Source organism: Cordyceps militaris, assembly GCF_000225605.1.
Source record: "Cordyceps militaris CM01 unplaced genomic scaffold CCM_S00005, whole genome shotgun sequence".
Taxonomy (NCBI): Eukaryota; Fungi; Ascomycota; class Sordariomycetes; order Hypocreales; family Cordycipitaceae; genus Cordyceps; species Cordyceps militaris.
The window spans coordinates 67947-79449 of record NW_006271973.1 but is presented as its reverse complement, the minus strand read 5'-3'; the positions used below and the strand labels follow the sequence as shown (position 1 = coordinate 79449).

The window sequence follows — 11503 nt, the reverse complement described above, 5'->3', positions numbered from 1 at the left end:
TTAAAGAAGAAGATAAAGTCCTTAATAAAAGTAAAAAGTTAAAATCTAACTATAGAATTTAAACTTAAATATTTTTTCTTAATAACTTTATAAAATACTATCTTTAACCTAAATCCTTAAAATAAGTTATAAAATTTAAGTAGATCTAGATAAAGTAATTATAAAATATAAGATACTATAATATCTAATAAATATACTATATAAACTTAAAAAGTAAACCTAAGTAATATTAGAACTTTAGAAAGTAATATACTATCTTTAATATTAAAGGTAGAAACTAAAAATAATAGTAATATAAAGATAGTAATAGGTAATAGGATAGATAATATACTCTTATTTAAGGATATATTAGAACTATTTAAGGATATAAGCTAAGAAAAAGATATTAATAATTTAGCTTTAAAGGTAAAAAAAGATAACTAAATATATATATATTTATTTAGCCTTTAAATAAGATTAGAATTATAAGATTTATATATAGAAAATACCTAGAAAATAAGAATTTAGTCTTTTATTACTTAAAATAAGGAGATAAGTCTATACCTACTTAATAAAGATAAGCTAGTAACTTAGAAAGAGCCTATTAAGGAGAATTATAATCTATATTTATAGAATATAGTTATAAAAGACTTTAAATTATAACTAGAAATTTAAAAAGTAACTATAGAAAGCCTAATCTTTATTTTTAAAAAGACTATTTATAAAAGTAAAAAGATTAAAAGGAAAATTAAAGATAGCTAGAAGCTAGTATAGAAAAAGATAAAATTAGCTTTTACTATACTCTAATTACTAAAGATTATTACTAAAAAGAAGAAATATATAGCTAATCCTTATTATACTAACTTAAAAAAATATAATAATAAAGAATTATAAATATTATTTATAATATTAAAATATATATTCTAAAATAAATAATTAAATAATAATTAGACTTAGAATATTAAAAAAAATAAGTAGTTATACTATACTAATAATTTACTATCCCTACCTTAGAGGTAGAATAAGATTAAAAAGTATACTTTTAATACCTAATTTAGAGAAGTAGGTTTTAATAAAATATAAGCCCTTAATAAAATAAAGACCTAGACCTATATATATAGAAATATTAAAAAGGGATATACTCTACTTCTTAAATAGGTATTTATATATAAATTTAATACTAATAAAGTCCTAATTAAGTATAAAATATAAATCTATATATAAAGGGATTTATAGCTAATTAATAGTTAAGAAGAAATATATATAGTTATATTAGTAATATAGACTTTCTAAATAATAATAATATTTATAATAAAATATAACCTTAATTTTTAATAGTTTAATATTAAAAATACCTTTTTATATACTAATAGATAGGACTTATTAAATAAAGTCTTATATAGGCTATTACTAAGATTCTAAGAAATAATAAATTTACTAGTAGATTTTAAAAAAGTAGACTATAATATCCTACTAAATTAAGTACTTTATAGGTTATAAGACTTATTACTTCTCTAGTATTTAGAATTTACTAGTATATTAATAAAGCTAAGGCTTATATAATATAAAGAAGAATTATACCTCTTTTTTAATAAAGAGAGGTTAATATATATTATTTTCTTTATTAATAATATTATTATTTTAAATAAGAAAAAAGCTATAAAGGAAAGAAATAAATTTATTTATAAGCTACTTTAAAAATATAGAATATATAATTAAGAAAAGATATTATAATTCTTAAGAGTTAAGATTATTTATAACTAAAAGAAGAAAATAATATAACTCTCTTATAGAGTATATATAAAGAAGATTATAGCTAAGTTTAAGGTAATTAGTTTTAATTAAGTCTAAACTCCTTTATTATAGTAGTAATTTATTAAAAGAATAAAATAAATAATACTAAAAGAAGTAAAGAAATATTAAAAGATTATTAGGTTAATCCTATATATATTAATTATAATAAAAGTAGATATTATATTTATAATATTAATACTATCTTATTATTTAATAAACCTATCTTAAATATATTTTAATATAGTTATTTATATTATTTAGTATCTTCTTAATACTAAAAATTACTATATTATATATAATAAGAATAAAGAAGTAATTATTTTATAAATAGTAAATAATACCTTATATACTAATAATTTAGATATAAAGAGATCTAGTTAAGGATTTATTATAATCCTTTTTAAAGGAATTATAGCCTAGAAAGTATTATATTAAAGTATAATAATAACTTTTATTATAAAAGCTAAGTTATTAGCTTTTTAAAATACTATAAAATAAATAGTTATATTTAAGTATCTTTTCTAGGAAATAGATATTATTCTTAAACTACTTTATAAAATTTTCTATAATAATTAATAAATAATTTATTTAATTATAGCTAAAAATTAAAGAATTAATACTAAATTATAATATATTAATATTTATTATTTATAGCTTTAATAAGAATATTAATATAGATTATTTAAGGTATTATATCTTTTAATAAAAGATATACTAGTAAATAGATTTATAAAAAACCTATTACTATAGTTATTTATTTATTTTTAAGATTTAATTAGGATTATAAAGTTTAAAAGTAATAAGAGTTTAATTTAGACTAAAACCTAATAATAATATCTTTAAATACTAATAGAAAAAAGGGGAATAAAAGATATAAGAAAGGTATAAAATAATCTTATTATTTATTAATAAGATTTTTTACTAAATAATTTATAATAGCTTTATACTATTCTAATTTAGCTAAATAAGTATTAAATATAATTTTATATTTATAAAATAAGTTAAAAGACTTATACTTATTTATAGTTATTATTATTTTAAAAAAGGTTTAAGTAGAATTCTATTCCTTTTTATAAGCCTTAAAACCTATTAAAGTCTAGTATTATTTAATAAGAAAAGCCTTAATTATAAGCTTTTTTATAATTTTTAATAATATAAAAGTAAAGGAATTTATTTTATTAATAATTAAAAAACTAGTAGCCTTAAGATTATCTAAAAAGTTAATTTTTATAGTTAGAAGTTAAGGTAGAATATATAAAAAAAAAAGATTCTTAAAAGACTTAATTAAAATATAATTAAAAATAAAAGAATAAAAAAGAAGTATAAACTTAATAACCTAATACTAAGTTCCTTTTATATAATATTTAAAGTAATAACTTATTAGTTTATTATAATAAAGAGAAATAATATTAATTAAGGTTATAATATAATAATACTTATAACTTTAAGGGTTTCTTATAAAAGAATATATATATATTATATATAAAACCTTATAAAAATTACTAAGAGTATATATAATAGTTTAAGTTATAACTATAAATTTTCTTTAGGTTTTTAAGAATACTTAAGTATCTTTTTTAACTAAACTAAAGGTAAAGGAATAGTTATTAATATTATTTAAGCTTAAAGAGGTAGGGGATAATATAATAATATTATTTAAGTCTATATTATTAAGATTAAAAGTTAATAAAAGATAAAATAATTAAAAAGAATAATATATATTTTTAAAATTAAATATAATAAATATACTATTTACTTCTTAAACCTTTATAGAAGTTAAAAGCTAAGATTATTTTATTAGATTTAAGTTATTAATACCTTATAAATACTTTAAAATAAAGATAGTATATTTAAAGTTAATAATATTATTAAAATTAGAGGTTTCTTTATAAATAGAAAAAGAATAAAAATAAGGTATATTAAAGATAATAAATAAAGAAAAAGAAAATAGCCTTTTAAAAGATTAAAAGTAATTTAAATACTCCTATATAATTATTAAAAGTATTTTACTTTATATATTATAATAAGATTATATTACTAGAAAGTAGTATACTATTAAAGCTATTATTACTTTACTTTTAAATAATTAAAGAAAATTATATAAATAAGTTAATAAATATAAGAAAAAAAAGAAGATAAAATAATTATAATAAGATTAAAAAGAACTATATATATAAAAAACTTAAATATTTTTTAATTTAATAAAAGTAGTTATAAAGAATTAATTTATTAAAAAATACTATTTTTAATTAAATTCTAAAATACTTCTTTAAAATAATATAGGTAAAAAAAGAAAGAATCTACTTAAAAGGTATATTATAATTTAAATAAAGATTATAATATATATAATTAGCTAAAGACCTATTTATAATAAGAAGCTAAAAAGAGATAATAGTATATAGATAAAGGAGTTAAGTTTAAAAAAACTAATCTTAATTATTAATAAAATTAAATAATAAAAAGATATACTAAAGAAGTATAATTAGGCTAATTAGTTAGGCTAGAAAATAGGTATAAGAAGGGAGGAATTTCCCCTCTTAGTTAAGAAAGAATAAGGTAAAAATAGCTATAAGTTCTAATATATATTATTCTTTAACTCTACTATATAAAATTACTCTTAGTTATAACTAGTTATCTAATATCTATATTAGCCTGCTTATATAATTTATGAGAGGAATAGTTAGCACGTGAGCCAGGCCTCCTATCTATACGTATTTCTTCGTGTGAAATCGCCGCGTCTAGGGTACTACTATTGCTGACCTGTATTGAAATAGACCTCTTTAACTATAAGTACTCTCTTTGAAAGGGGAAATTGTTTTCCCCCTCCGAGTTGGCCAACCCGACGTCAATGATGGCGCCGATAAAGCCCTGGGCAAGGCGTTGGGTTCTGGCTACCGACCACTGTAAATCGGCCGCAGAAGCACCCTTTAGTGCATTTTACAGGCAAATGCTATCCAATACAGGTGCAGTCCGTTTCAGACGGCGGCCACCTAAACCAAAAGTAAGCACTGTAGGTGGGCGCTAATACATTAGGTAGTACCCCACAGGGGAGCCGGCTCGGAGCTTGAGCACAACTTTGTTATCTCCGCATGTCGTCACTCACTCATACTTAATTGGTTGGTAATGCCGCCAGAACCTAAAGCCGCCGGACCATTGTGCGTCCTTCACAATTGATAAAGCATCAGACGGCCGTTCAAAGTCTGCAGCTCAATCATTTCGTTATTTCCGGCCACTTGTTTGCTCTCAGCTTTGCAGCGCCCTTGTCGGCATCAGTTCCCGCCCCCGCAAGAACACAAATACACAATCATATCGTGTCCACCGTCATGGCCTCCCACGGCGACGAGAACCCGGCCCCAGAGCAGACGTCTGCCAACGAGCAGAACGAGTCCGGTTCCGAGGGAGGCAATACCTTGTACTATAGTATCCAGGATGAAATGGATGACGATGACGACGAGGACTATGAGGATGCCCCGGATGAGCTGGAAGCGGACGACTTTCAAGGTATGCCACCACGCACACAGCACTTGCGAGGCTATTTTACTCATAGCAAACGGCAGATGATCCTAGAACTGTCGAATTCCAGGTGATTTTTGGTAATGATGATGATGAGGAGATAGATATCGACGATCAAAGCGATGATGCGGATGATGACGAGGATGAAGATTATGACGAGGAAGAGGCCCAGCATATAAATCCCGACGAACGCCGGGAGGAGGCCTTTCGTATCCTATCACTACTCAGAGGTATTTTGTTTCTCTCGCCTCTCGTTCCCTTGCGCGTTGATTCCTGTGCCAATGCTAAAACCAAACAGCACGCCACCAGAATGGTCTCATAAGTCGAGGCCAGCTGCTGGCTCTGCTCAGCAATCGCCATATTGGACGCGGCCTCATGGGCGACAACGGCGAGGTCGAGCTCGAGTTGGAAGGCTTTTTTGGCCCATGGGGTACGCGCAGTCGCCGTCCGCCAAAAGATCCGAACCGCTTTCCCAAAGTGCCAAGCGACGAGGGCAGAAAACTCATGCAGTCTGGCACTTTTGGCTCCAGTAATGAAACTATTCGCCAGGATGGTACGAAGAGAATAGCAAGACGCATGCTCGAGAGGGAGCTTGGCATCGGCGATAGGCGCCAGCGCACCCGCAATACAGACTTGATAGCACAAGTAAGATTGGTACTCGCCATCCTGCCAACATGAAGGCTAACAATGACCAGTCGCTTGTTCCGTCCACCAGAGTTGAGCAAATTATACACTACGACGACCCCATCTATTCTGGCCAGTTTTCTGACGATGGCAACTTTTTCTTTTCCGTATGCCAAGACTTCAAAGTTCGCATGTATGACACCTCAAATCCGTACAGGTGGCAGCATTACAAGACAGTCAGCTTTCCCGGCGGACAGTGGACACTTACCGACGCTTCCTTGAGCCCGGACAACAAGTGGCTCGCCTATACCTCGATTGACAGTTGGGTGTGCATTGCCCCAACAGACCCGAGCGATCGCGGCGACCCTTATGCTCTAAACCTGGCAGAAGGGACACGTCGCGTGACTGACGGCTTCCGCCGACGCGGCTTTGGAATCTGGTCGATCCGGTTTTCTGGCGACGGGAGGGAGCTTGTTGCCGGCACAAACGCCCACTCCCTGGTGATCTACGATATCGAATCCCGCCAAGTGCTTCACCATGTCGAAGGCCATGAGGATGATGTCAACGCCGTGTGCTTTGCCGATAAATTGTCGCCTCATATTCTGTACTCGGGATCAGACGATGCTACGATCAAAGTTTGGGATAGAAGAAGCATGGGTGATGGCCGTGAAGTCGGCGCCTTTGTCGGCCACGTCGAGGGCTTGACCTACATAGACAGCAAAGGCGACGGACGCTATATCCTAAGCAACGGCAAAGACCAGAGCATGAAACTTTGGGACCTGCGCATGGCCATGTCTACCGAGCGCTTCCACGATATGGGCCGCACCCGTTACGCCCACTCCACTGGCTTCGACTATAGAAACGAAATGTACGACGAGAGCGATTGGGATGCGCATCCGCACGACAACTCGCTAGTGACTTTCCGCGGGCACAAGGTGCTGCGCACGCTGATCCGATGCCACTTTTCCCCGCCGTCGGCCACCAACTCCCGCTACGTATATTCCGGCAGCGCCGACGGAAAGGTGTACGTCTACAACATGGACGCTACCATTGCACGCATCATAGACGTCAAGCAGGCTACGGCGGGCACGCGACGTCGTGACCGCCGCACACGCCTGTACTTTGATGAGCCGGGCGGCTGGGGGACCTGTGTTCGCGACGCTAGCTGGAACCCGAACGCGCCCGTAATTGTCGGTAAGCTCGTCATTATGGATTGTCTTTCGTTGCATCGTTGTGCGCCTGTAGAAAATGCTAACATCGTCCAGCGTCGGCATGGAACGGGTACAGTATGGCTCGTGGAACGTGCACAGTACACTCTTTCAACGAGGCGGACGAAGACGAGGGTGAGCCAGAGATGGGGCAGAGCGTTGACGACATGCTCAAGGATAACCCCGACTTTTATCCATCGAATTACTGAGCTGTACTATGGAGTATTTTGTGTGGAAGATTTTGGTGTAATAATAAAGCAAAATCAATACAAGCTGTGTTAACAAGCAAGATACTTATGTACCTACTTATTTATGTAAAGAAGTGAATCAGTGTAGGCGGATAATCGATGCTCCACCCGTGTGGCTCGTGCACATCACCAAGCTAGGTACCTACTGAGGGAGCGAGCCTAGTTTGAGCTTCCAACTTTCATCGCAGTGTCCAGCGACGAGCGTGACAAAGTTAAACCCCAGAGCACACCAAAACATCGGATTCGAACACAGTCGCATTTAGCAGACGGTCAACTCTCCCTGACTCTTGTGCGCCCGACTCCCCACGACGCGACACGGCAAGCCCACACGACACGACGGGCGGATGTTTTTACCCGTGACGGCCCAACCGAAACTGACGACGCACGCTGCCCAACGGTCCCAGAGCGTTATAACAAGATTGGTGGTGTCTGAAAGGAGGCGTTGATATTCTCTCTTATTTTCTTGTTTTTGTCGGCTGGTCTATCAGACCGCGAAACCTGTATCGAGCCCGCGTTTGCCTGGGCAAGAAAAAGCTGCGTCCATCAGGACTAGAGTCGATTGAGGCACAGAGCATCATCGTTTTCGTGTGGCACAGAGCAGTCTTTGGCCGTGTGTTACGCAGTCCGCTTTCATCTGGTTTCTCCTTGGGAATGTACGTATTAGCATTGATTCCAGTTTATCCACTGTCAGCCCGCCGCACTTTGCGGACGGCTTTGCTTGGCCATTTGCTTTTGCCTGCCCATGGAGGTCGCTAGGTGTTCACGACGGACCGAGCAGAAGATGCCACTGACTTGTATCTCGAATACTATAATAACATTCTTTTAACAATATCTCTGCAGCTCTGGTTACATAACCTCAGACGTTTGCCACCCAGCAGCGCTCTTTCAAGATGTCGGAGGAAGCTGATTTCGAAATCGACTTTTACGGGGATGAGGGCAACGATCAGCAGGATCAAGGCCAGAAACAGTCAGAAAACCAAACCAAGACGCCGTCAGAACATAAAGGCAACCACCATAGCCCTGACCATAGTCATGACGATCACAACGGCGGCACCCACGCCGGAGACGACGCGATGGAAGACGAGAATGGCCAAACCTACGACGACCAAACCTCACAGCAAGGGACGAAGCGCAAGCAAGATGACGACGGCAAGCCAGTCGACTCGGGAGCCACGACTGCGATAATGATTTCTGAAATGAACTGGTGGACTACTGACGACGATATTCGAGGATGGTCGCGCGCCGCTGACGCCGAAAAAGACATTAAGGATATCACCTTTAGCGAGCACAAGATCAATGGCAAGAGCAAAGGGTGAGATTACGGTATACCCTATAGTTATCGCTCTACTAACATGTCCACAGACAAGCATTCGTCGAATTCAACTCACGCCAGGCAGCGACTGCAACCAAGCACCACTTGGACAAGCTCAGCGCTGAGGAATCGCAAGGCGCGCACAAGAAACTTACCGTCATGTACTGGAACGCCAGTCAGAATCCTTTCAAGACACTACCAAAAGATGCGCCCGCTAGAGGTAAGGACCTGCAGTCGAGAGGACCAACCGGCGCATACAACAGCGATCGCGGAGGGTACAACAGCAATTTTCGCGGTCGCGGTACCTTTAACAACCGCGGCAACATGGGCCAGAACAACTACAACCGCAACTATAACAACAACAGCAACATGGGCTACAACAGCAACATAGGCGGCGGTGGCTACAACAGTAACCCTATGGGGCCCGGCAACTTCAACAACTTCAACAACCGTGCCGGCATGATGGGCGGTATGCGCGGCGGTATGCGTGGTGGTCGCGGCGGCAACATGATGGGCATGAATCCCGGTATGAATGGCATGAATCCAATGGGGATGCCGATGGGCATGATGGGCGGCGGTATGGGGAATATGGGGAACATGGGAATGGGAATGATGAATCCCGGCATGCAAGGTATGAACAATCAGTCTTCCGGCTCCTCCAACCACAGAAACGAGGCACTTTACGCGCGTCTCGTCGCACAGCAAAACACCCTAAATCAGATTTGGCGCGGTCAAGCGGCCAGCATAAATACCCACTCGACAGCCTCGGGTCCGGGCACAGTGCACACTTCTATCCCCGCGTATGACGGAGCAACAGCGCCGTCCCAACAGCGGGGATATAGACAATCAAGCCATCGACCACAACACTCACGCTCAACTCACAACTCGTATCAATCAAGGATCAGCTCCGCTAACAGCTCGAATCAAGGCATGAACCCAGGCTTCAACCCTGGCAACTTCAACTTTGGACAAAACCAGGGCGGTGGTGGAGGTGGCGGCGACTGGGGCAACCCTCACGGCGCCAAGCGACCGCGGCCCGAGTAGTGCTGTTTGTCAACATTGAGGGACTAAGCCCGAGGGTTTTCGGGGTTTTTTTCTATTCACGAAATGGGGAAGAAAGAGGCGTGATGTCAGAGGGTAGTGTGCAAAACTGGGATATATCGGGGGACTCTGGCGTTGTTGTTTTCTGATTTGCTATTTGACTTTGGACGTGACGAACCATGTACTATAACAAGAAATGCATCATCTCACAAATATGAAGATATGGCTAGAAATAATGCTTTATTTTCCCTCTATGTACAATTCCACTTTCTTCTTTAGGCTACCAAGACTCCTCCAATTCATTTCTCAAACTCGTCCTTGGTGTGTCACTCCTGCTCCTCCAACCTCCGTCTTGTCCCGACAACCAGCTCCTGAATCTGCGCCCAGCGATCCCGCAGGCTCTCTCTGGACCGCGGCTCCCCCGCCGTAGACGCCTCGACATCCCCAAGGCGGGCCACAATATCCGCTTCATACCGGCGCAGCACGGCCGCCAGCGCGGCGTCCACCCGGCCCTTGTCCCGGTCCTCGTCGCGCTCCCCGTCCAGCACGGCGCGCCACTGCAGCGGGGTCAGGCAGAGCGTGCGCAGCGCCACGTGCGTGCGGTAGCAAGCCGTCTCGCGGTCGAGCATGTACCGGCCCCAGAAGCCGGCCTCTTCGAGCGTGGCGCGCTGGCCGGCGGCCGTCAGCGACGGGCACAGGTACGCGTCCAGGCTCGTCTCGTCCCAGCCGTTGGTGGGCGGCGGCAGGGTGAAGCCGTACTCGACGAGCAAAAAGTCGTTGCCGTGCGAGCCGTACTTGATGAAGAGCTCCTCGCCGGCGGCGTGCGCCGCCTGCGTGGTGATGGTGAAGGCGGCGTCGTCAAACGCGCCCGCGCAGAAGCCGGTCGGCGCGTGGTTGAAGAGGTCCACGACGGGCTGCAGCACCATGTGGTCCTCCTTGGGCCGCTGCGCCGTCGTCGGCGTCGTGTGGTAGAAGGAGCGCGTGTTGACCAGCAGCCACGCGTACAAAAAGTCCTCCCGGCTGAGGGACCCGGCGTAGGCGGCCTCGACCACGGCCCAGTCCTTGTGGAAGGTCGCGCTCTGCTTGGCGAGCAGCGCCGCGGCGGTGGGCGGCAGCAGCGCGCGCAGCTCGGCCGGCCAGCACAGCGGCTGCACGGCGCGCACGTCGCCGCGCGAGGGCAGCACGTTGCGCCAGGCGCGGAACGAGGCGGAGGAGGCCTCGTCGAAGCACAGCGCGGTGGCGAGGATGGCGTGCACGCTCGCCCCCGGCAGGCGCGCGAGGACCGACGGGGGCGTGTTGGCGAGGGAGCGCAGCGTGGCGGTGGGAACGCGCAGGATGACCTCGTTCTCCTAGTTCGAATTGTCAGTTATGAAGTGTTGGTTGTCGGTGGGGGAGTTGGGGCATGAGAATTTCTGTTACCTTGAGTGCGCGGGTAGCTACGATGCCGACACCGCGGCCGTGTAGCTGTTTGGGGGTGCAGCCATTGATCTCTATGCCTTTCGTCTGAGCCCACGTCAGTAGATTTTCAATTTCCGTCTCCATTGAGGTACAATGGTATATCGTTCATGTTGGTTCCTGGTGTTGATGTGAAGAAGTCCAAAAGCCAAGTCTAGCAAAGCACGCCTTCACTGACTCACGAGAGGTGGAACCACAAAGTGGTTGGTGAGTAGAACGAAAGCGGCGACCGGCTATTTCTACCTACTGATTCCAAATAAAATAAACAATGAGTTCTTCATTTATAATTTTAGTATTTGAAGCTAGTTGGATAAGTTGTTCCGCAACTG

At 39.6% G+C, this 11503-nt stretch overlaps 3 protein-coding genes across 3 annotated transcripts; 2 read left to right on the top strand and 1 right to left on the bottom strand.

Moving 5' to 3' along the window:
• Window positions 1-5096: 5096 nt before the first annotated feature.
• Window positions 5097-7327, top strand: CCM_06425 (WD repeat protein; the record flags this gene model as incomplete). The annotated part of the gene is made up of 5 exons (XM_006671566.1): window positions 5097-5274; window positions 5331-5516; window positions 5585-5931; window positions 5982-7104; window positions 7176-7327. The coding sequence occupies 5 exons, from the start codon at window positions 5097-5099 to the stop codon at window positions 7325-7327; spliced, it is 1986 nt and encodes a 661-aa protein (XP_006671629.1).
• A 929-nt stretch (window positions 7328-8256) lies between these two features.
• Window positions 8257-9722, top strand: CCM_06424 (RRM domain protein; the record flags this gene model as incomplete). Its single annotated transcript, XM_006671565.1, has 2 exons — window positions 8257-8678; window positions 8729-9722. 2 exons carry the CDS (start codon window positions 8257-8259, stop codon window positions 9720-9722), a joined length of 1416 nt encoding a protein of 471 aa, XP_006671628.1.
• A 323-nt stretch (window positions 9723-10045) lies between these two features.
• Window positions 10046-11261, bottom strand: CCM_06423 (SET domain protein; the record flags this gene model as incomplete). The annotated part of the gene is made up of 2 exons (XM_006671564.1): window positions 10046-11068; window positions 11139-11261. The coding sequence occupies 2 exons, from the start codon at window positions 11259-11261 to the stop codon at window positions 10046-10048; spliced, it is 1146 nt and encodes a 381-aa protein (XP_006671627.1).
• Between the last annotated feature and the right edge of the window lie 242 nt (window positions 11262-11503).